This window comes from Polyodon spathula, chromosome 8 (assembly GCF_017654505.1).
Source record: "Polyodon spathula isolate WHYD16114869_AA chromosome 8, ASM1765450v1, whole genome shotgun sequence".
Lineage (NCBI taxonomy): Eukaryota > Metazoa > Chordata > Actinopteri > Acipenseriformes > Polyodontidae > Polyodon > Polyodon spathula.
This window is the reverse complement of record NC_054541.1, coordinates 26,979,676-27,006,308: the sequence shown is the minus strand read 5'-3', so window position 1 is coordinate 27,006,308 and position 26,633 is coordinate 26,979,676. Positions and strand designations below refer to the sequence as shown.

Below are 26,633 nucleotides of genomic sequence, written 5' to 3'. Positions count from 1 at the left end.
ATGCATGTAGTAATGGTTACTCTTAAATTAATTCACAATCCAGTTCTGCTGTACATTCTTATGGAAAACAGAGCACGACCTAGAAGAAACTCTCTCTCCCGATCACTATGTTAAAATTCCTCCAAATTTTCCAAATCTTGTTGACATCTTATTCTTCCGACAGACAAGGACCAATCAAAATGCAAGACTTATGCGGTTCAATCCCAAATACCGGGCCTGTAACATACCTCAAAACAGCTTTGCAGAAAGTAGGTCACTGTCCCAGAGTTATTCCAGCATACCCAGGCTACAGAAACAAGAGGAACAGCCTACTTTTGCAAAGGGTCATAAAGACCTTCAGCCAAATTTTTCAGACATTGACAGCAAATTTACAGTCTTGGTAACAAATTAAAGACAAGCATCTAGCAAACTTTTAACCAAATAAAACAAAATACACAATTTCTGGTAATTTTACAACTATTTATAAAAAAAAAAAAAACATTTCATTTCTTTTTCAGTATTTTTTCATGAGAAAAGTATTGGCACCCTGCTTTAGTATTTTGTATGTCTTTTAGCTTTTATTGTGGCCTTCATTCATTTTATGATAACTCTTAACCAGTGTGTTACATTTTGTTGGTGAAATCTGGGCCCATTCTGTCTTGCATATGTCCTTCAGCTCAGACAGATTGGATGCTCAATGGTTTGCTACAGCTTTTTTCAGATCGATCCAAAAGGTTTCTGTTGGAATGGAGTGAAGACCATCCCAGAACTTTTATCTTTGTTTTCTTCAAGAATTCCACAGTTGAGTTAGCCGTATGCTTTGGGTTGTTGGCTTGTTGAAAGATAAACGGTCTGCCAATCAGCCTACGAGCAGATGGAATCATTGTACTTTGTAGAATGGCTGTTAATCTTGGATTATTTTTTGCTGCTCGACCAATTCTTTTACCTGCTGTACCCATCATTTCTATTATTTTTTTAACAGTTCGGTATAAAATGTCTTGCTACCTTTAGATTCTGCATCTATAGCAATACTGTTTTGTGTGTAAAAGTGAGGTGTGATTTTGTACAGTAATTGTTGATGGCGACCAACATAATGCGACACCTTAGGAGAGCAAAGGTCCTTGAATTAAATATTGCAGACTATTTTATTGAAAAAGTTTCTAATTTAATACAACTACTACTAACTAACTAACTAACTAATAATAATAATAATAATAATAATAATAATAATAATAATAATAATAATAATAATAATAATAATTTCACATTATTAATATTTTTATTAATAGAATAAATTATTACACCTCAATTCAGTAAAACCAGTGAAATTTAATGAAGGTATTATTTCCTACTAGAATTAGGCGATCAGACACTAACATAAATCAAAAAGTACAGTACAGAGACATTTAATGTTTGTACAGTACAGCGCCTAACAAATTTAAAGCTGGAAAAGTTGAGACAACAGAAGCAGTTTTTCAACCCTTGATGTGTCTTTTTCCTTTCTTCCAAAACTTTGTACACTTGATTGTCAGTTGCTTAGCCCTCACCTAGAACACCATGCAACACATACAAATACTGTACAGCCACATGGATTAAGTTGTGAGCTGCAGGCTGGGTGGGCGTTGCAGGGCAGCCAGTGACTGTAGAATGTGTCTCTTTCCAGACACCTGTCACCCCAGTCAGTGACACTAGTAAAGGAAGTACTTGCTGTTGCAATAGAAAGTTTATTATGCCATAGCTCCTCAAGTTAATATTGTATATAAAACCTTTCATGTGCAAAAAGAGCCAAGCTTTTAAAAAAGTGCTATTAAAATAGAAAAAAATAATCATTTCTCCTTACATTTTATTAATTGACCCCACCTACTCACCTGGTAACATAATTGAATCCCTTGGGGACTACGTGGTTTTATAATGAAGATTCCCTCAAGAAATTGCAGAGTAGTCTCCTAGTGAAAACTGTAGGTTAATGTGTGAAAAAGACTGGCCTTAGTGCTTGATTACCTTCAGAACAAATATTTTCTCTTGTCTCTCGCACAACAGTCCTTGTTTCTGCCTAGGGCATGAAAAAAATAGAATGCTTAAACTGTTTAAACAAGCTGATATTGTTACAGCAATGTGCACCTTTATATGGGACAATTACAGAAGAATAGCTTAATGTCATCATAAATTATAATGCATCACTACTAGGAAATACTTTGGTTGAGTTGGTTTTGTTATGCTACAGAGTAATACACAAAGTACAAGAGCACTGCATGGGCACCATGAGTAAATTTAATTTCACTATAAGATTTGCATTTAGGCTATTTCTAAAAGTCATACTTTTATTAGACATACACGGTAGCTTACATGTTTTTGCAAAGCATTTAAAATGGCGACTTCATATTTTCAGCACCCTTTACTTTTACCTAAGATGACTGCCATATATAAATGTTGAGTTATTTATTTATTTCTGGATCATATACATAATGCTTCAAGATATTAGATTCATACACGTTTGAATTGTGTGATTCTCTAAGTTCAATCTTAGTTATCATAAGGAAAAAAAAAATCCCTTTTGTCAATTTTTCAGCCACTGTCGAAGCCTGATATCTCAGAAACAGTTTGAGATAGTTCACAGGTACTGTATGTAAACCCTACATGATCTCTGACCTCTGACTTTAGGTTGCTGCATTGTTGAGATTGCACTCCTCTTGTAATATGTGGTACAGGAAACAAATATTCAGAGCCTAGCAATGCTAAATTTCAGGTTAACGTTTTTAAAATCTGTACTAGAGTTATACTGTATATTCTCATCATATGCATGGGATTCTTGTCAAACATTTTAGTGATCCGTGGGCAGCCAGCTGACGTCTTTCCAAGGCTATTTAAGGTGTGTTCATTAAGTAGGAAAGTGCTACAAATTAGGGATAGGTCGATAAAACATTTGCATGGTATGATAGCTGTCAAAAAAAAAAAAAAAAAAAAGAAGTACCTTGGTAACCATAACTATTATACAGTACATCATGCACGTTATAAAAGATTTACAAAAAAAATAGTGAAATGCTACTGTACGTTTACTTTAATTCACAAAAATAACTAAAAAAGAACACTTCCTTTAATGGAATGATTTAGGCTACACTTTGGCATTTTATATATTACTACGCCAAAAAGATCACATTAAACCTATTATTACTGTAGGGGCTACTGTTTTCCAGTCTTTGTTTGTTTATTATTATTTACTTGTTCTCCAGGAATGGAATATTAATCTCCTTTTGAATACGACTCTGAGCTTTTTGGAAAAGAGAGAGATGCAGCTGTCATAAAGCTTGCAAGTGAAGCAGGAGTGGAAGTTATTGTACAGATATCACACACCTTATATGACCTGGACAGGTAAGTGTATATGGGAGCAAATTAATAGTCTAACACTGATTTAGTGTTTACTTCAGAATTGCTGTACCATAGTCATACCTCAGCCATAGTTATTCTGATAATTCTTCTGAAACTAAGGGTAATGTACAGCCAATTTTCAAATGGAATAGAAGGTTAAGATAATATATAGTTTCATATACTGAATATTTTATATATATATATTTTTTTTTTTTACTAAGCTGTGGTTGCTTGCTGCATTGCAGCATTTTCAACTACAATATCAGTTAATGAGGGCAGGTGCAGGATGACATCTATTAGATTTATAAACACCATACCTAATAATAATATTAGAGACCTTCTTGTACATGGAATCATTTTGCACATTAAAATATTTGTTATTTAAAAAAAAAAAAAAAAAGGTTAGCTACTGTAATTGAAGTAAATCTCCTAACTTTGCTGTCATCTTCTTTCATTTATAATTATTTTTAATTGCCCAGGATTACTGAGTTAAATGGAGGGCAGCCGCCACATACAAGCAGTTCCAGGCCCTTATCAGTCAAATGGAAGTGGAGTCCGTCTCTGTGGAGGTGATGGGGAAGTGCATGACTCCTGGGTTGGATGACCATGATGACAAATTTGGTGTCCCTTCCTTAGAGGAACTAGGTATGTAACTAGTTGTTATAGCTTATATAATGTGATCTAATTTTCCTCTGATACAGACATTTCAGACTGCCAATCACATCAAGATCAGGGTCTATAGTATAATTATACTAGCAGCACACCAAATCTAATCATCTGTATTCTTGTAGGTTTTGACACAGAAGGTCTACCCTCGGCTGTTTGTCCAGGTGGGGAAACAGAAGGACTTGCACGTCTTGAAAGACATTTGGAGAGAAAGGTAAGAGACCAATATTCGATCTGAAGGGAGGGCACTGTCCCAGAATTGTGACTTTTAGATGATTTGCATTCAGAACTATTCATTCACGCTTTTTCATTGTTGTTTACTCTCATTCATGCACACCATAGACTAAAAAAGATTTTAGGATTAACATTTTTTTGTTTATGTATTTTTGTGTGCATACAAAATCAAAAAGTATTTTTTTCTCCTTGTCTTGTATTTTGACTGTTATTCAGGCATGGGTGGCTAACTTTGAAAGACCTTGAATGAATGCAAACTCCCTCCTGGCAAGTCCAACAGGATTAAGCCCTTACCTACGCTTTGGTTGCCTGTCCTGTCACCTCTTCTACTTCAAACTGACAGACTTGTATAAAAAGGTAAGGCTAGGAAAATACAAGAAAAGTGTTGTTTCTCTAAACCTCATGCGCTCCATTGCTTAGTTGTTGATATTAGTGATTTAAGCAATATCTGATTCAACCAACACCTCAGCCACCTAAGAAGGGGGTTCTCTCAGTACCACTGATGCCTTCTAGTGTGTTATTGAGTAGTGTAAGAGTAACGAGCATTCAGCACACCCCTACTAACAACTTCACATTTCTTAAAGGCAATTACGAAAACTCGAGTACCAGCAGTCCTCTGAAGATCCAAATAAATTTGATAAGTAGGACTGTTTTGATATATTCTGATTTTCCTAAGATTATAAACTGAGGCACCCACAACAATACTACAGCATATTGCAAACAAAGCTTGAAGTGAAATAAAAATTGTTTGAGGGAACAAAATGCAATTATGATGCCTCAGGCCTTATATCCACCCCAGGCGTGGTATATAACATTGGAACCGCATGGCGGTTTATACCTTACACACACACACACACACACACACACACACACACACACACACACACACACACACACACACACACACACTCACATATATACAGTACATGTACTTCGCGAAAGCAGGTTTGTGCAGGTCTTCTTGCTTCAGTGTCTTCCAACCCCATGGGAACGGTGAGATGATGGGATTCTCACCAGGAGAGGGCATGAATAGGGGTAACACTCCAGCTAGTAAGCATTTTCCTTGTGTCCTATTTCTGTTCTGGAATGATACAATCTCTTTAGGGAGACAACGGCCAAGAAGCAAAAGGATATTGGATAAAAACAACATTGACTATGAATATATTTAGAGATAACTAGTTCATATCATTGTCAACTTTATTTCTAACTTTGTATTTACTTTTTAATTTGTAGGTACTCCAGTAACAGTTGAGAAAGGAAATGCAGGGATGCAGCAGCAAGGTAGAAACAAACATACAACTTTCATTGAACCACAGCAAGGGGGTGCAGTAGAAAATTATATTATAATACCCATTGGTGTACCATAGAGATCACCCTCTGTAGCATATTGTTTACAATCAAGCCTCAAAAGCCAGTTTTATGTTTTTGGTACAAGGGATGGAGTGTTAATAAAGGTGGAGCTATAGTGGCTCATTGCAGGCTTCTTAGTATAGCCATCAGAAGCTATGAATAAAGAGAGTCTGAAGTTTTCAAAAGGATTGGTATGGGTGTTAAAGTCCCCTGAAACGCAACCGGACTGCATCTTTCTGAATTACTACCATTAACCACAAGATGGCATTGTAAGACTTGAGAAGCTTCTTGCAGAAGTGAGACACAACACATACTTGGTTACAGCCAATGTTTATGATAATTATTATTATTATTATATTTTTTGTTAGTAAATCATTTTGAAAGAATATTCTGTATTCTTTCCTTCATTGTTTCTGATACATAAACTATTTATTTTTCAAAGGCTATGGCCGAGGAAGCAATGTTTTGCGATACACACGAGGAAACATGCAACAAATGCAAAGTGTCATCACAGTAATATTTGCAAGAATCTTTATTACATTGATACAGGTGCTTTAATATTGAGCCCTATTGTAGAAAGGATTTGTGTAGGCATTTCAGTTGATTCCATGCAGTAAATGTCAAGAATTATTTTTTTTTTAATTACTATTACAGTCGGCGCCACCTAATCGGGATACTGATTTCTGCTTAAGTGGCACACTCTGGGATACAGTTCTCCCCAATGCTATTTATGTTGTTTAATTGGGACGTCACTTCGTGTAATTGGGATGCAGTATTTTCAAATGATGAACGGAGGTCGCTTTTCAGAGTGTAAAACACATTGAACTCTTGAAGAAGGAGGAGTCTCCTGTGGTTTCTCAGGCTGCTGTTGCAAAGAAAGTTGGCGTCAACCTCGCAGCTGCCTTGCCTTGTGATAAGATACGATTTTCATTCTTTTTCTTTTCATTTTTAGAAACATAAAAGTGTGACTAAGGTCATCTCAAATGCCTCTTGTTTAATTGGGACAGCCAATTAAATCTCAATCCGACCACATCAACCCTTTTGAGTTTTTGAGAAAATTGATGGTAAAATAATCATCCAGAAGCATATAACTGTAACAACCTGAAAATCATATACTACATAAAGTAAAAGGACTTTGAATTCTAGAAAGAATATGTAAAAATGATCCTTATGAAGTATAACAGAAGTTAAATTTAAAAAAAAAATTGCATCTGAAAAAAACTACAACAAAAATATGCATTTTGAAAGTGTTTGCAGTTAAAAAAAGAAGAAAAAGATCAAATGTACTACAAATCAAATCGATAAAACTGCTTTAATATACTGTTTTCTCAGTTGCATAACACCTAGTATGCATGCATTATTCATTCTTCAGCATTATGTAACATAATGGAAACCTTGTGCTGTTACATAATCTTGTTTTATATTGTGCAGAGCAAAGAACTATACCTCCTGTAACTATAACTATACCATCATTGTCATAATCCGATGTGCTTCCTAATCTAAAAACATGCTTAAGGTAAAAACAAAATGGATTTCTGCACCCAATTATAATTGAAAAGGGAGTAAAAAAAATGACATTTAAAGTGGTTAGAAAAATAGAAACATTTTGCCCAGAAATTCCAGGCTTCCTTGTTTTTCCTTTTTATGCTGATCTATATAAATACAGTGATGCAATAGTTAAATATAAATCCAGCAATGGTAATCTACTATAAAATGACAATTACAATACAGCATATAAATTATACCCGTGTTTTTAAAACACACTGCTCTCCTCCCAATTGCAAAATCAATCTGAACCTTGATCTCTGGTAAATAAAACTGGACGGAAAAACATTTAAAACATTTCAGTGGCCTTCTACAGTGGTGCTACACAGTAATCAAATAAATCATTCTTAGTAACAGACAAACAGTGGAGGCATACAACTGATAATACAAATGTCCAATCAGAAAATATCCATTATTCCAAATGTTTTAGAGATTTCTGACAACCACCCAATAATCTGTTAGCATTACAGAACAAGAGCAGTGATTCAGTGTGAGTGCCATTGAGTAAGCATTAAAGTGCTCAGTCTCTTTCTGAGAGCTTCTTGTGCAGTACTTCAAAGAGTGGAGCCTGGCTCAGCCACATGTGTGACTGTGGAGAGAAAGTGCACACAAAACCGATCAGGCTGATTGCTGCAGCTTGCAACAACATGGGCATCGGGAAAAACGGGTACCTGCCCTGGAACCTCCCGTAAGTAACAAAAAGTTATTTTCTCATTACCAAATCTCCCTTTCACTGGTATTATTGTTGTAATGTTCAAATAAACCCAGAAAAACACCCTGAGAACACCGTAGACATCATGGATACTTTCACGATCATGTGGCGCAAGCATTCAAGATGAAATACTGTACTTAAAAATAAACGTTGGAAAACTTACAGATGGCACATTCTTTACAGAGGTACTGCATTGGCCATATGTAAAATTGTTAAACAGTACTATTCAGTGACTGTCTCATGTGAAATCATTTCAATCCAACTTGGTAACTAACACTCAATGTGATTGAAACTTTAGTGTGATTTATTTAATACATTTCAAGGGATTTTTATTTTTTATTTTTATTGGAGAAACAATACTTTAGTTCCTAAATCAAACCGTTTTTGCAACATTTCACGTGCCTTTGATAGTTACTGAAGTGTCAACGTCTAGAAAAAGCCCATACATTCATAAATATTTAAAAAGTTTGATGGAATAAATGGACAGCTAGAAATATAAATGTAAAACATGTAAAAAAATATATATATATATAGAATTAGTTACAAAATAACAACAGCTGTAAAGAAAACTGTTAAATAAAATCTGTTACTATCCAAAAGCATATCAAGAGGCACTATTTTAAGCACATGGTATAAAACATAACATGCCATATGTTTCACCAGCAGATGGTCTGAATTTAAATTGTCTGTTATTCAGGGGAAAAAAGCAATGTAGGAGAATCTGCCTTTCATACCTTACACAGTTCAAGCTTAATATAGTGTGCAGTAAATACTAAGAACTTTTAAAAATACCTGTCTTGTAGAATGCCTATAATGTGTTTTGTGGGTGTTTGTGTTGATCTTTTTTATTCCAAACAAAAAATGTAGACGTGCTTCTGCAAAAAAAAAAAAAAAAAAAAAAAAAAAAAAAAAAAAAAAAACTGATTGTTATTCTTTGTCAATTGGAATTCAATGCATTGGGTTTACATTTTAAAACTTCAGACAAGTGTGTAGTTGTCACTAAGACTGACTGTCTCAGTGAATCTCTTGGACAAATGCTTATGCATTATGAAGTATTTCAACACTAGATAAATGAAAAGTATGAGGATATACAGGAATGCTTAAAGAAAACAAATAATTCACTACTGGAAATAAAGTCACTAAAAGTGTATACCCCACCACATTGTAATGGAATTTTCTAAATTCTATTAGTCTTTTTTTTCTTTTTTTTAATAGGAGCGAGTTTAAATTTTTTTTGGACACCATCTCGTCTGTTTCTACTCCAGGTAAATCTCTTGATACCACAAAGCTCAGTCGTTGCTTAAAGTCATCAACATAGACAAAGCCACTCAGCGCTTGTCATTCTGACTTCGATTCTGATACAAAATTTTCAAACAAAAATGCACTTAATAGCAAACAGTGCAATTTATCACTTCCATAACATAAATATATAAATCAGGATGAAAGGAATTATATTATGGTAATCAAAGTATGGGACCTTTGATCTGCACTCCTAGGCATGAAGAACCTGCTGGTGTGGGGCAGAAAGTGCTGGGAGGCATTCCCTGAGAGCCTCCTCCCTCTCCCAAACACCCTGCATGTCATCCTGAGCCGGACTCTAAGGCAAGTCATGCAGACATGAACAAAGTCAGCAGTCTTATACATGACCAGAGTTACAGTATAGCTGTAAAGCAAAACTCCTATTCATATGGGAAAGAGCTTACAGATTGGTAGTTTTTGGAAAATGTGACCACAATTCTTGAAATTAAGACTTTGTTCCAGTGACAGGTTTCAACACTAAAGCCTTGTTAGCACCATCGATGACTCTGCTTGGAACCTGAGATGATAAGCAAAGCATTTATAATGCCTTTAAAAACTATGAAAGAACACATAATGCTATACATTCCCACCAGCAGATTAGCATATAGCTTAGAAGAGTTTTATGAAAGAGCTTTTATCATCAAAGCATAAGCAGCACATTTTATTTTTTTGTATCTGCTTGTAGCTAAACACCACAGAGAACAAAGTGAGAGGTAGCAAACACACACACACACACACACACACACACACACACACACAGCATTAGTAGTATCTTAATATTGCATACAGGAGATATGTTTTAAATCTAACTCAAGCATGTTATACACGCCATTTTTAAATGATTTTTTTTTTTTTTTTATTTGATCCTTTTGAAATAATGCAGATCTAAATCTAAACAGCAACACACGTGCTGAGTTGATTCCATCCATATCACATGTTCTTTAAGAACAAGAAACCAAAGACACATGACAAAATAACTAGACACCAATGAAGAAAAAAATTATTTTAATACAGGAGAAATTATAACTATTCACTAGGCTTGCAAACAGCACAGAAAAGGTTAAAAATGCTACTTACAATGCATGTGTAGCCATATATATTTCTACATTGAAAAGAATGTCTGTATTTAAAAAAAAACCTGAAAATCTATAACAGGTGTGATGAATTGGCATCTCTGCCCATTCAATAGAATGGGAAGGCAAGGGCTGGATAAGAACCACAAACCATAATATTCAAAGACACACACACACACACACACACACACACACACACACACACACACACACACACACACACACACAGTATCTCCAGGCCATTTTAAAAAAACAATCTATTTAAAAAAAAAAAAAAAAAACTACAGTACTAGTTCTTAACACAACAGTAGGTCTACTAGTGACATTTTATCATATTTTCCCATCTGTATGAAACATACATTTATAGTTAAAAAATAAATATGATAATAATAATAATAAAAAAAACCCAAAACACTAATTTAGTTTCAAATCACCCAAAGAACAATCACATAAACAGAAAAGTATACGTGTTTTTCATTTATTTATTTATTTATTTATTTATTTATTTTTCATTTTACTGTACTGGTCATTTGAACTTTAGTGTTTGTGACATGACTGTAAGCCACTGAATACTAGCCCCCATTGAATGATGCCGCCTATTTATTTCACAAGCAGTTTAAGCTCAACAGCATTCTTTAAGCAGTTAAAAAAAAATATAGGCACAGTTTTTTTTTAAACAAAAGTAAAAAAAAAAAAAAAAAAAAAAAAAACAAAAAAAAAAAAAAAAAACCTTTTCTGCTGTTTACAAAACTGATGCTTTAACAGCCTCCATTTGTGCAACACTTGCACAAAACAAAACTCTTAGAGTACTATTTGCTTTGGGAGTGCGACTGTTGATGACATTGCTATGAACACTCAATTAACAACGAACTAGCAAAGCGAGTCAAAGGTTAACTGCTTAACTTAGTTTTTTTAATTGGCCATGATTATTTCGCTGCCGCTGCAATGAACGAAACTACAGTGCTTATATTTATGTTTGCTTGGCTGAGGAAGTTGGAAGGTGGCTGACAGTGGGGTGGCGATATAACGGGTACAAAGAGCACTGTTTTTATATTGGTGACATTTGTTCAGAGAGAATAGCTGGCGGTATGCAAGGGTGGCGAGGGTGTTATATATATATATATATATATATATATATATTATATATATATATATATATATATATATATATATATATATATATAAGAAAAATGAAAAAAGAAAAGGATATTTTAGGTACTTAAAAAGGTAGAATAATTGATTACAAATCAATTATCAGGACGTTTCGGACTATAAGTCCTTCATCGGCTGAATACAAAAAAACAATACTGTTTATATATATATATATATATATATATATATATATATATATATATATATATATATATATATATATATATTGGTGTTTCATGTTTTTAATAATAAAGAATTTTAGATGTAAAACATTGCCACTTGCTTTTTACATGAACATCAAGTCTAAAATGAATTAAGGATACAGTTGAGCCATCATGAGTGTGCGACCCACCCAGTCTTACTTTGTATTACTTTAGCAAAACGAGGCACATACAAAATCCATAGTTTTTTTTTCCAAAATAATAAAAATACCCACCACAATGACTTATTTCTTATTTATGTGGCAAAAAAACACACAGATACTGTGCAAGTAGCAAAACATCACCACACCCTCTCCCATAAATACCCAATTGTTAACTGACACTCACATGATAACAATGAAATCAATAAATAAATAAATAAATATAGGTTGTCGTCCATGAATCAGACTTTTTTTCAATATATGCATTTATCATGGCTAAGTATCCGTAGGGCACTATAGTCAGATGATGATTTTTCTGGGGAGTCCTAGCTGTGTTCTCTTATAAAAGATACAGAACGATATATTCAGTTGCACACATGATTTACTAACGGATACAACTGTTTCTAATGAAGCAAGAGTTCTGAATATCTGACTCAGTAAAGCTTTATTTTTGATATGTACAATACTGTGGTCAAATAAGTATTTTTAGTTGAGACGTGTTTGTAGTTGTGTTTTTTTGCAGACAGATATTATATGCACTAGAAATTATAGTAAGGCTCAGGTATAATGACAAATAGTTGACCTTTTCTTATCTTCTGTTTATGTAATTCACCCAAAACTAACTCATAAGATAGAAAGCAAACTCCTTTAAGAAGGTGTTTAAACTTTCTTTGGACAGTACATGAGTATGTACTGCATATGACTGAATTGTACGTTATGTTTAGAAATGTATATTAGCATAACATTACTGTTTTTTTTTTTGTTTTTTTTTATATAGCTCTGTACCAAAGCATGCTCAGTATCTCTGCTCTGATCTACAAGGTTCAGTTAAACTGGGATCTACACATCCCCTCAATGAAGTTATTGAAACGATTTGGATAATTGGTGGTGTTGAACCATACACAGTAAGTACAGTAAAACAAGTTCAATCAAGTTGTATTCATTTTTCATATACACAGTATAATACAGAGCTGTTTCTGTACAAGTTATGTATTGATTTTGTTTATATTTTAATTTTGGTGAGATGACCTCTTTTTAAGACACATATCTTATTAGCTTATTGGTTGAGATCCACCTTTCCAACTGTCATGTTCTTAAATAAGGCTTCTTCTCTAATTCAGGAAGCTTTGCAGCATCCATGGTGTGACCTGCTTTACCTTACTGATGTCCAGGCAGACTTTGAATGTGACACCTACTTCCCAGAATTCAACAACAATGTCTACATACTAGCTGATGAGTGAGTTGCTTGGTTGATTTCTTTGAACATCTAACGTAATTGTAGCTAACAACTATTCAGCTACACAGGTCTCAAATGTGCAGTTTTGAAAGAATCACATTCTATAGCAATGTTGTTTCATTTTACAGCCTACATCTGGCACCACAATAGGTTAAAGAAAGCTCCCAGTGTGCTTGCCAGCCCTGCAGTACCCATATTCTGACCTTTTGGTTTAAAGGAGGTTTAAATGATTTTGTGTAACCAGCAGTAACACAATGTAGAATGTATTGAATAAAAACCTTTTAGTATCCAGTATACATCCCAATTGGCTAATGCAGGGTCAAATGAACAAAATAGTTTGAGCTGCAGCCCAGAAAACGGTCTATAATCTAGCAGTCAATAGTTTCCTCTGATGCCAGTCACTAATAAACAAAACAGCACTACACATTTCTCTGAATAAATATTTTATAAAACAGACAAAGTATTGACTGCAGTTTTCACTGTTCCCATTGGGTTGAAAAAGTGACCTCCAGTATTGCTCACTCTGAATGCTGTTTTTTAACCCACAGAGCAAGTGTTTTCCATTGTTTGCCTGAACTTGTTTTCGTTAATGTTAAAAAAAAAAGCTTATAAAAAAAAAAGTATTGAGTGTTGGCTAAGGTCTTGAAATACCTGTGAACTTCAGTTTTAATGAAGACCATTCTTTGTGATTCTCAAAATAACTTTTTTTTCTTCAGGTTTCCTGGTGTGCCAAGTGGAATCCAAGAAGAAAATGGCATGAAATTCAAATACCAAGTTTTCAAGAAGGTTGTGCAGTGAAAGTATTGGGGAACTGTTACAGATGAAGTATAGACAGGTTTTAACTAGCTGTATATGTGTTAATACAGTCTTCTGTACATCAGTGGCTGAAATGTTTGGCTTAGACTTCTGATAATACAAATTACTGATAAATACAGTGCCTATAGGAAGTATTCACCCCCCCCCCCCCCCCCCCCCGCTTTCAGTCTGTTGTGTTACAACTTTAAATCTTGATGCATTGAAATGGGATTTTCCCCTTTGATTTACACAACCTACTGAACACTTTCAATGCTTGAGGGAGGGGTGAACAAATCAATTAAAAATAAAAAAACTGAAAACTCTTCATTAGATAAGTATTCACCCCCTTTGATATGGCACTCTTAAACAAGCTCAGTTGCAACCAACTGCCTTTAGAATTCACACAGTAAGTTAAATGGAGTCCATCTGTGTGCAATAAAAGTGGTTCACATGATTTCAGATTAAATACACCTGTCTCTGTAAGGTCCTACAGTTGGGTAATGCATTCAAAGCAAAGATTCTACCATGAAGACCAAGGAGCTTTCAAAACAACTCTGGGACACAGTTGTGGAAATGCACAGATCAGGAGAGGGGTATAAAAAGATTTCAAAGGCATTGAATATCGCTTGGAGCACAGTCAAGTCGATCATTAAGAAGTGGAACGTATACGGCACCACCCAGAATCTGCTTAGACCAGGCCGTCCTCCCAAACTGAGCAGCCGGGTAAAAAGGGCATTGGTCAGAGAAGCCACCAAGAGGCCAATGACAACTCTAAAAGACCTACAGCATTCCATGGCTGAAATGGGAGAAACTGTCCATGTGTCAACAATAACTGAGGTACTCCACAAATCTGGGCTGTGTAGAAGAGTGGCAAGAAGGAACCCATTCCTGAAAAAAAGTCCATGTAAAATCCTGCTTGAAATTTGCAAAAAGACATGTGGGAGACTCTGAAAATATGTGGCAAAAGAGTCTGTGGTCAAATGAAACAAAAATTGAACTATTTGGCCTAAATGCAAAGTGTTATGTCTGGCGCAAACCCAACACAGCACATCATCCATGGATGGAGCTAAATACAAGCAAATCCTTGAGGAAAACCTGCTTCTGTCTGCAAAAGACCTACAATGGGGACAGAGATTCACTTTTCAGCAGTACAATGACCCCAAGCACACAGCCAAAGTGACACTGGAGTGGCTTAAAAACAAGAAAGTGAATGTCCTAGAGTGGCCCAGTCAAAGCTCGGACTTGAATCCGATTGAGAATCTGTGGCAAGACTTGAAGATTGCTGTCCACCAATGATCCCATTCCAACTTGACAGAGCTTTGTCAAGGAAATTTGTGGTCAAATTCCACAACATTCTTTACCAGATCTACTTCAAAGCTTGTTGATTAGGCACAGTGTTAACACTTTGAAGCTTGCCTTCCAAAATGCTACCTGATTGTCTGGTCTCCTAAGGTGTCATAACACTTACCAAGGGAAGCTATAGTGACTATGCAGTTGTACCATTATTGTCTTAAAAGTTAGTTCATGTGGCGTGAGCTGGGGGGTAGAGATAGGGCAGAAGAAGCAGAAGGGAGCGATAAGTAGGACAGAGTGCTGGCTAGAAAGGCCCGGACCTAGGATAGAAGAGCAGGCGATGCCCACTCTAGTAGCAGACCAGCAAAGCTGGACATGGAAGCTAGGCTTGAAGGTGGTCACTGACTGAGGGCGGCGATGCCTACATGAGCCCAGGGTCGAAGGACCCAGCAACCGAAGACAGGATACAGAAAGTGGTCACTGACTGAGGGCGCCGATGCCGACACGAGCCCAGGGTCGAAGGACCCAGTAACTGAAGACAGGATACAAAAAGTGGTCACTGACTGAGGACGGCAATGCCGACACGATCCAGGGCCGAAGGCCTGCAACCGAAGACAGGAAACAGAAGTGGTCACTGACTGAGGGCGGCGATGCCGACACGAGCTCAGGGCCGACGGACCTAGCAACCGAAAACATATATGAGGGTTATGACTTGGGGAGCCGCCCCTCTGAGGAAGATGGTTCCGGAAGACCGGGACATGAAAGGAGATAGAGAGGGAGAGGTACCCAGCGTCTGAGACTTCTGTAAAGGGGTGCTTGCTAGACCCGCAATTGGCCGAGACGTCACGCTGCCTGGGACCTGAGATAAGAACAAGGCATAGAGGTTAGTATGGGACTCGAGCATGAGTAGCCACGTCCCGAACTGAGACAGAGTATAGAACAGCCTTGAGTGAGGCAAGATAAGCCATGGGAGCTGCGAAAGGAGGGAGGTGGCTGCACCGATACGGAATGAATGGGGTGAATAAAGCTGAGGAGGGAGGCCTGTCCTGGAGAGGAGGGTGGAGAGGTGGGTTGAGAACCAGAGATGAGTGACGATAGATCGGGAAGAATCGATGAATAGAGGGTCCGGGGGGAGGGGGGGCAGGGTTTCCTGCATGAGAGATATCTTGACATTGCTGAAAAAGGGCAGATAGCAGACTTGGTCCTTGAAAGCTGAATGAACTAACCGCGCCGGAGTTGGTCTGTCTTTGAAGTGGGCAGCCTTTCCGAAGAGTAGAGATGATACTAGCATTTTTAGGAGCAGCAACTATATCAGGGAAGGATGAATGAATGTAGGAATCCACTGCAGAGGAGGACCAGTTCCCCCACATTTGTGATCAGGCTGGGGAGAGTTGAGGAGGGAGGCCTGCTCTGGGGGTGAGGGTGGAGAGGAGGGAGCCATGCAAGGAGGCAAGGAGGGAGGCCTGCTCTGGAGGAGAGGAGGAGAGGGTGGAAAGGAAAGAGGTCTGCTCGGGGGCGAGGGTGGAGAGGGAAGGAGGCCTGCTCAGAGACGAGGGTGGATAGGAGGGAGGTCTGCTCGGAGGTGAAGGTGGAGGAGATGAGGAAGGCCTGCTCTGGAGGAGAGGGAGGGGTCGAGTCAGGAGGCTTGCTCGGAGGTGAGGGTGGAGTCAAAGAGGGAAGCCTACTCACAAGGTGAGGGTGGAGAGGGAGGAGGCCTGCTCAGAGGCAAGGGTGGAGGAATGGAGGGAGGTTTGCTCGAAGGCGAGGCGAGTGATAACAGGAGTGAGAGGAATCAATGAACAGTCTGAGGAGGGGGTGAGGGCGGGGGGTTCCTTCTGGGGAGATACCTTGCAAAAGGGGGATAGGGGACCTGATACTTGACGGGTGAGTGGACCGACTACGCTGAATTGATCCGTCTTCAGGTACGCAGCCAAGTGATAGAGTAAGCATGGAAGGTGGTCAAGAGGCGGCTGATCTCCATGGGTAAATCATTGTAGAGGGAGAAGAGGCTTTTCTGAAGAATGGAAATTAGCAAATGGAGAATATATGTTGATAGACAGACAGGAAGGTGAGGCAGGGGGAAAGCTCTTAAGAATCCCACAGAGGGTCAGGTGGAATGCTAATATGGAGAGACTGGAGGGAGTTGGAGAGAATCTCTAGCACGGACCATGAGAGCCAGGTTTTGTTTGAATGGCTATGATTATTCGAATCTGGGCTCAGAGGATTGAAGGCACTGAGCAGGCTGTAGAATAGGAGCTCTTGAACAAGGTGGAGGGCTGCAGACACATAATGCTGAGCAGATTGAAGGAGGTTACTGAGAGTAGGATTCAGTCAAAAGCATGTGGAGAAGCTGAGGATTCTAGATGGGGGTTGTGGAAGCAAATGGGACCAACTGACTGAACTTGGATACTGAAATTAGAGGCAGGAGGAGAGCTGGAACTGAGGGCTGAGGTGGCAGCTGGACTGAACGAACATGAATCGGCTACTGGGGAAGCACGGCGCCTTTGCGCCCCATATTCTAGAAATGAGGGCAGAGATGAGATGCTGCCTTTCTATGTATTAGTTAATACAGGATTGATCAGTGGTTTGCTACTATCATGTCTGCTTGAAATGGAAAAGTTAAACTCACAGCCAAAGATTTGGGTTTCGCAACGTCAGTTATCCTCTTAATAGTGGAAATCCTTAGCTCATAATCAAGACAGATTTCCAGTCTCGTACCACGTCTCAAACCAAATATTAATGCTGTAACATTTGGGAGGATGAGTGGAGATATGAATAGGATTGCTGAGGAAGTGTCCCGTATTTTGATTAGATGAGGATTAGCGATAGCCTTGATTGTGGGAATGCTGCTACAATCTACGTATTGGAGGAAGGCTGGAGCTTTGTAGGCTCTGGGGAAGTGCAGTTGCAGATTTAAACAGTAAACTAGCGCGACTTTTGCGGCTGCGGTAGTGAGCTGATCTGAAGAGGGAGTGGAGATCTGCTGTAGTGAGGAGTGATTAACAGTAGAGGGTGGGATGTGCTGAACAGAGCAGAGGTCTGAGGAAGAAAACAGTGGAGTGCTGTCAGTAGTGTGCAGAGGCCCAGCTATGAGAGCAGAGATCTGCAATAGAGAACAGAGGACTACCATCGTTAGAGTGCGGTGGTCTTTCAGTGTTAAGGCAGATTTAGATGGAACCAGAGATGGGGCTGCTTTTGGGCAGAGATGAAGATTGCAGAGATCTGAGACCGCTGCAGAACCAGAGAGGATGAAGAATGTGTTGCTCCGTGATGTCTGCAAAACCTATTGATTGGTCAGGAGCAGTTTATTGTCTATAGGGGGTAAGATGGCATTGACTGGAACGTTGATAAATCGTATGACATGGTTGCATGACTGACTAGTGGCTCTCGTTGATGAAATGATGACTGAAGCTGGTCGGCTTGGAGAAGCAGCACCAAATGAGGAAACACAAATCTGGGAACAGGAATAAATCACAGGAATGGATGCATGATGCAGGGAAGCAGGACGTTACTATGATGGTAGATACTGAGCATCTCAAAAACAGCTGAGTAAGGTTGCTTCATGACCAGGTCCTTGAAGAGGGGAAGAGTTGAAATTGGAGAACGTCAGTTGCTGCAAGGTTGAGGAGGAGGGGGACTCCTGCGAATCCCTCTGAGTGACAAGAAACTGCAGGAATGTACAGAAAAGCTGGAGCGTGTGAACTTCACAGTGATAGCAAACCAGCTTAGAGACTGTATAAAATTTGTCGTGTTATACTGCCATCTAGCGGTTATGATTAGAATTAACCATTGGCTTGAGTGAAGCCGGGTAGAATATTTGGTTATTGTGATTAAAGTCCTTGTCGGTGTAGAACAACAATTGAGTATTCTTTTAGATTTGAATATCTTCGTTACATGTTTTAGGACAGTTAGTCATGTATATAAATGCTTTAACACAGTATTTAGATTACACAATTCGACGAGTTGAACGAGCCCTCGCAGATTGTGAAAGCGCAGCAGCAGCAAACCAGACGACGATTGCAGTACTGAGGCACCGAGCTCGCAGTGCAGATGAAGCTGCCTGGTCACCATGGTTACTTACCCTCCCCGCAGTCACGCAATGAGGGCGTTGCCGTGGTAGCCATGGACAGAGAGGCACCAGTGGAAAAGTTGCAGAACTGCAGTGTTGTCGGAGCTTGCCGTGATCAGTCGAAAGCACAAGCCGCAACACGCCGAAACGGAGCACGAAACTGAATGGACAGATCCCTAAAACGTTGAACGTAGCTAATAGAAATCCAGGACAGGATCTTCTGAAGGAATGGTAATTTGTGCTGGCTCTGGGAGCGGAGGAGGGGTGCTTGATTGCAAGCGAAGAGTAAAGGAATGTTCAGCTGACAGATCTTTGTGGTGGATTAAAAAGATGAATTATGGCAAGGCAAACGCTGACGACGGGAATGTCGATGTCTTGTTGAAGGAGCTTTAAAGGTTTTAGTGGAGGGCCAGTCTGTCTAATAAAGACGTGGATGACTTGAGAAATGAAGCTGCGGTTTGGACAGTGCTGTTGCTGTGTTGGAGGCTGGAAAGAGCAGGAAAGACTAATGCTGGAGCTCCTGCAGCCGAATGGAGAAGCTAAATGATGAGAAGCAGCACCGGAGCATGGTAGGAAAATATTTGATAATATCTTGATCGCGCTATGCAGAGAAATGACCTCCAGTGAAAGGCAACGAAGTGTAGATTAGCGGTGAAGCACGAAAAGACGGTGTCTGAGCATTTGCTACAAAAACGAAATGCTAGACACTGAAGGTGCAAGTGATCAGGGCTTAAATAGAAAATAGGTACTAACTGATAGGAAATTGGAAGCCCCCTGCTGCACGCCTCCTGAATTACGCAAGCTAACATTTGAAATGCTTTAAGAATCATTTTCAATTACATAACTTGTAGACACAAGTTTAATAGTTATTTTAAGTAAGTTTCCCAATAAATCTGAAGTGTTTATTGTGTTTTAAATGAATATTATAAACTAATAACTATTTTTGAATATTATCCTTTGATTGTATTATGATGTGTTTTATATGCTTGTAATCGTAATTTTGTATAGAGAATGAAACTGAAATAAATATGCTCTTTTAATGAATGTAACTAAAGTTACATTGTAAAATCCTTTGATAACGAAATGAATGGATACATTGCCTTTCTAACACACCCTTTTTGGTGACACCCAACTATCAAATATTGTGAACCAATGGAAGGACCAACAAGGGAACGCTTATACATCATGTTATTTAAACTCAAAACAAGGATTTTCATTCTTTCTGGGCTTCTCTCGATTTCTCTCGATTTCCGCTCACTGAATTTGCTTTTTCTTCAAAACATCTCATCGCTCTCAACTCATCAGACTCCGAAGTTTTTCAATGAAGATGCAATGATGTAATCTTCAAAGCTGCCCCAGATAAGATGGGCTTCCTCCTGAACGATGAAAGCTTTTGCCTACAACCTTCACGGAGATACTCACTGTGCTGTGGCACAATTAACTTCCACAGAGAGGACGACCATGTTAAGAAGACTTTATTTTAAACATCGCACCAACAGAATAAGTATCAAACTTATATTGTGTGTTTACAAGTAACTGAACTGAAACCATGATATTGAAATCATCACAATATATAATGTGCGTCTATTCAACTAGATGCTGAACATTGTACATGCGTACTTAGCCATTTGAAAGCTAGTGCATGTATACGTAATGCATGACTGAACCAAACAATGCATGATGAACTAATAAAGACTGCTTCACTAATACAGAACTATGACCAGAGAGCACATCAAGGATTTATTATGAAAATTTAACAATGCATTACTTTTCCTTAAATGTTTTATTTTGTTTATTCTTTATAAATATGTTTTAACTATGAAGCCTAAACTTTATTCTTCTTCCTTTGAGAATATGAATAAATGTAACAATAATTTAGATTGTTAGTTTTCTTTTTTTGTCTTATAACAAATATACATTTATGATTGATTTGAAATAAAATACTTAAACATACATAATATTAATTGTTAATCTCTTTTCATCATGAATGTAACTATGTAAGTAATGTAAGTTGTGATATAAATCCTAGATATACAACGTAAATATGCATGACAGCTTGAACAATTTTGCCAAGAAGAATGGGCGAATATTGCACAATTCAGATGTGCAAACCTGGTAGACACTTACCCCAAAAGACTCACAGCTGTAATTGCTGCCAAAGGTATTGACTCGGGGGTGAATACTTATCTAACCAAGACATTTCCTTTTTTTTTTCATTAACTGTTGTTTCACAATAAAAATTCTCTTGCCTCTTCAAAGGTTGTGTAAATCAAAGGGAAAAATCAATTTAAATGCATCAAGATTTCAAGTTGTAACAGAACAAACTGTGAAAACGTTCAAGGGGGGGGGTTTGAATACTTACTATAGACACTGTATATATGAGCTGCAGTAACTGTGCATTATCCACTTTTACAAAGACATTATACAAATCACTCATGGCTAAATATAAACTTGCTTAATGTGCAGCAGGATTGTAAATAATCATTTTTCAAAATTGTTAACTCAAGGATAATGAAGCAATCAATACAATTCATATGAAAATAAATCTCTATAATGTTTAATATTCATATCATTTTGGGTATGAATTGCATTTTTAAAATCCCTGGAGATCAAAATGACTCAAAATGAATGCTGAGTTTGAAAAGAGATTAATGGTACACAAAACAAGAGTAGGTGATATAGGTGAAAGATGTGCATTTACCACTTTAGATATGAAACTAGAAATTAGCTTTGTCAATGACAGATTTGCATAAAACTAAACAAACAACATTACATGCACATTGTCAGTTTTAATAACATGTATTTTACTATATGATATCTTACTTGCTCAGTGTGGAATTTTCAGAGATATTATTTGTGCTAAGAAGAAGTTGAAGCATCCACTAGATGGAGGCATCCCATGCATTTTGATACAGCCAACAATGAAAATCGTCCAAAGTGATGCCTACCTCAGTTCACCTACCGTTCAGGAAAATGAATGATATATATATATATATATATATATATATATATATTATAAAGCTTATCTCATTTCTCTGAACAAACATTGGGTCATCGTGCCAAGTCAAATCATTGTCTCGGGTTTGCATCAATCGTGGGGTCTTTACTAATCATTGCTATTTTCAATGTATTGGAAATAAAAGATTACAGAGATTCCAATAGGAAACCTTACAGGGACCTATCCACTCAATACGAGATGAGGGCAGTTAATTTACTCTTGGAGCAATCTTGTTCTTAACGAATAATTAACTCTGTATATGTTGATTTAAATATTAAAAAAAAAAAAACAAATGGGTTTGTGTTAGCAAATGCTTTTTTTTCATTTTCAGTTAAAAACAAAATAACCCAAACTCCCCTTTTTACAGTTTAAACAAAACTCCTAATGTGAACAATTCTAAATTTCCAGCTATTCCTAAAGAAGAACAAAGGTTTAGCAGGTTTAGGTTTAAGCAGACATGCAGATTATATAAGGTCTTTTGAGAGCATGCATAATGTTTCTGCACAGTGACCACAGCAGACTGGGGATCAGCTTGGCTGTTTATTTCAGGACACTTTGAACAAGCATTATATTGATTAATTTACGACTAACTGCAGACAAGGTGTATGCACTTTGTTTCAAATCATTTACCTACTACAAAAACTTTTCACAATTTGCTGTTCTAGCTGAAAAAGGCACAAAAGCAAAAACCTGTTGTAGCTGCGGGAAAGAAAGCAAAACATGACACAAATGTTTGATATAATGGCTGAAGATCAGAGTAAATGAAAGACAAAGCAATGGTATTAGACTTTTGGATTACTTTACAATAGCAGGCTATCATATTTTGTTACAGAGAAATGGTTATAAGGAAGCGATTTGAGGTTTAAATGAACATGACATACAACAGCTTTTAAAATGGACATCCTATTCATCTCTTCCTCTTTGCATTGCAAGTATGTAAAGGTGCACCTCCCACAGACAGAATAAGTTTATATGCGTATTTGCTCAATCATAACATTATTCTTTGGAAATATGCTGTAGCCAGCATCATCCCTCTATTTAATGCAGCCAGTTCTGTTAAAAGAAAAATCATCACACTTTACCCCAAATTAATTAAGATTTTCCATATAGCAGAATACATTTGAAGCTTAATTAATAAATTGGCATGTTTGTATTGTTTTCTCCCAAGACAGTTATAAAATCATTGTTTATTTGTTGATTCAAGTTCAAAATGTTCACTTTTAGAACATATTTCTGCATTTTCTACATTCAAAATTAAAAGCTGTTAACTTCTTAGATATGTAAATAAGTGCATTTCTTCTTGTTTCATTAAAAAAAAAAATACACATTGACTTTTTTTCTTTCATAAAGAATCATTATACTGTGCAGTAGAACTGAGTTTAAGCGCACTTCAAAACAAACAAGATTATAATCATGTCATTTACAATAGCAGGTGAGTCCCTCAAAGACAATAGAGTTTTCGGACCACGCCTCACAAACTGAAAGCAACGTGTAAAAATGTAAGTTCACGTTGACCTTTGTGTGAAGACGTTTTCCAGGTTTGTGTCTGCGTTTGCAACATTGATGCATCGGCATCTAGCAAGGATTTTACAGAAATATCGTTTTAAAAAATCAAACTTTTAAATTTTTTACTAATGAGACACTTAAAAAATATATATTTTGCCAGTTTAGAATGCAATAAAATAATGTTTTTACTTAACTGTAACATTCTCATTTACCACCATAGTGATCAGAAAACTGTTCTGGAAAACTAGAACCGCATGACTAACATGCGAAAGTTTGTGATAGGCAAAGGGTTACCTGCCAGCACTATGCCAATATCATCTTCTGTAAGGTCGCAATCTGACATATAGTTTAATCTACAGCATTCCTAAATAGTCTGAAATAAAAACATTTCCATCAAATCCCTTCCATTTGTTGATGCACTGACTCATATGGGTTGGTTGAGAGAAGCTGATTGGTTGAGAGTGCCATTTAAGAAATTATTTCTAAAAGAATCATACTATTAACCAAGACCAGGATGAGTCTATTACACTGATCAAGAAAGGCTACAGTAGGGTAAACTCCCTGTAATCTAATTATTTAACAAGTCATCTCAAAAGAAGAGCGGCAGATTAAAGGGTCCTCGAGTGGCTCACCTGGTAAAAGCAGGTCGAGTCATACAGTGCAGGTGCGCTATAAAAAGTGTTGCGTTGTTCATCACTGAGAGAGTGAGGGGTGGTTCTGTCTGAGGAAAATTAAATAACAATTGCTGAGCTTACATTTCAAACCAGACATACATTTTTAAAGATCTATATAACTTCAAAGACAGTGTAGTTACCACCTTAATTCTTCAACTCTGTCCTACGCAGCAGAAAATTATAGATTTTAATTGCTTTTGTCATCTATTTTAATATTCCCTGTAAATTATAAGCCATAAAATCAACGTGTAACATTTGCTAATAATACTGTATGTCAGGTTTAAATGAAAAAGAACAATTTATATTACCTCTTATTAACCTCCCATGCTTTAGCATATAACTCAATTTGACGATGCTACTGTTCTTCACAGACAAAGGTCTTATCTACTGGGGATAGTTTCTGGTGAATTTAGCACAGATGTTATATTTTAAGTGAAACAATCTTCCCATGGTGTTTTATTAAATTTACTGTTCCAAGTTTCCCCTTTTACTGAACTTTTCCTTTGTCTGCTTTGAATAGTATCTGTATACTTTAACTCCTGATAATGGTGTGGTTTTATAACTAAGAAGGTGTTTTTGGGCCCAATTTACAAAACCTGTTTTAAGGAATGTTTTTTTTTTTTAAGGACTGTTCTTAGAAGTGTGTGTATGATCACTTTTCTTAGTTTAATCAGTTCCTCGGAAAAAAAAAAAAAAATCTGAATAACCTAATAGACCCTTCCATGTTCCGGTATTTCAGATGCGTGGGACTAAAAGCACAAAACTTTAGCGTGAGTACTGGGACACACATACTACAGGAGTTGAACAGAATTGTTTACTTAACCTTTCCTCAAAGGGATATTTAGCTTCTTAGCCTTTTCAGAAAACATTTTTGATAGAATAGTAAGCATGGCAAATAATTATCTAAACAAAGTGTTTGTGGTCGAGAAGTATACAGCTCAACAATGCTGAGATCAGCAGTAGGGAAGAAAGGAGCAGGATACTAATTCCCAGAATTCCAGAATTCCCAGAAACAAAAACACCAATAACAATGACAAACAGAAGCATAAATAGCTGGACAAGTTGGTCTTGTTTTAAAGGTGGTTAGAATGAGGCACATAATGAGATCAAATGATTGCAGTCCCATGCCTACCAATCCACTAGCTATTCTGGATTCACACCAAATGACAAATCAAAGCCTATCTGGCTATGGAACTGCAGTCGACTTTGGCGGGAGAACAGGAAATAAACAAGATGTAAAGGCTTTGCGAGAAGTGAAAGGAAATGCAGTAATAAGCTTAAATAGTTACTGACCTTGCATTAATTTATAATCTAGCAATGTAGTAGTAACATCATCATCTGAATAAGTATTTGATAATTTCTAGTGAAAATGGTTATGTTAGCTATATTGGCCAAGAGATGAGAAACAAAGTTTACTGAAAATATTATACAAGTATATACAAGTGGAAAGAGTACAAAATAGATTATGGTTTAATACCTTATACAGTGGTCCATTCAGGTAGTCTTGCATTGTTAATATGTACCTTAATGCAATATGTTCCCTTTTCCACCTTGACATTCTTCCACCTTTATTCTAAATTCTGTGATGTATGACACATTCCCAGGTTTACCCAGGATTTCTTTGAAACCAGGATTTTTACTGTGGATACTGTGTTTTCCTGTGTTCCAGACAATAATAAGTTAGAAGAGGTTCATTAACACCAAATTTGGACCCATCAAACAGTATTATATGAAGCTGGCATAGAGATGCTTGACTTGGGGTAGATCCACATAAGCTATGTCTTATTAAGTGACTTTAAGCTGACATACAGTAGAATACCAAATGTTGTTACTTGCACAAGCTATGGAAAACACAATGGTAAAAACAAACTGTGCATAGGGAGCACTGCTGAAGTCTGCTTGCGCAAATAACACGGTTAATTAAATATGAGCAGCTATACAGTGTGCCTAAGGTGTCAGGTTATTCATTCAGCATCATATCACTCACTGATGCTATTGTGTTCCCCTTTGCTCTGTGCCAGTTAAAAATTGCAGCACTCCATGTCAGCTTAATAAGTCACGAGTTATGTTAGGACTTAAATGAAACCATTACTTGTCAAACAGAATAAGGCTATTTGATATATTAACTGGGCTTTGAAATAGAACCCTTCTATGTATTACACCAATCTTATTGTAAACAGGCTACATTAGTGAAAAACACAGCGTACACTTGTTTGTTATATTTTAATAGTTTAATGCACCGATTGCTATCTTTTCACATTGAATGAGTCCTAATTAATCCTCAGAAGGGGCTTTGGAGCTTTGACGAGTACAAGGCTCGAAAT

The 26,633-nt window shown here is 37.2% G+C and overlaps 1 protein-coding gene and 1 pseudogene across 1 annotated transcript; both read left to right on the top strand.

The window, feature by feature from the left end:
* The first annotated feature begins 2,779 nt into the window (after window positions 1-2,779).
* LOC121319110 lies at window positions 2,780-5,490 on the top strand (annotated as a pseudogene).
* A 2,097-nt stretch (window positions 5,491-7,587) lies between these two features.
* zgc:153031 lies at window positions 7,588-14,237 on the top strand. The gene is made up of 6 exons (XM_041256283.1): window positions 7,588-7,828; window positions 9,068-9,117; window positions 9,349-9,454; window positions 12,516-12,642; window positions 12,859-12,974; window positions 13,691-14,237. The coding sequence occupies exons 1-6, from the start codon at window positions 7,722-7,724 to the stop codon at window positions 13,770-13,772; spliced, it is 588 nt and encodes a 195-aa protein (XP_041112217.1). The 5' UTR covers window positions 7,588-7,721; the 3' UTR covers window positions 13,773-14,237.
* Window positions 14,238-26,633: the final 12,396 nt, after the last annotated feature.

What these genes read in the sequence shown, in the direction of transcription:
- zgc:153031 (XM_041256283.1), top strand. Translation starts at nt 7,722, where the DNA reads ATGTGTGACTGTGGAGAGAAAGTGCACACAAAACCGATCAGGCTGATT. An exon ending in CTCGTCTGTTTCTACTCCAG is followed by an intron (nt 9,118 to 9,348) that starts GTAAATCTCTTG and finishes CTGCACTCCTAG; the next exon opens with GCATGAAGAACCTGCTGGTG. An exon ending in ATCCTGAGCCGGACTCTAAG is followed by an intron (nt 9,455 to 12,515) that starts GCAAGTCATGCA and finishes TTTTTTATATAG; the next exon opens with CTCTGTACCAAAGCATGCTC.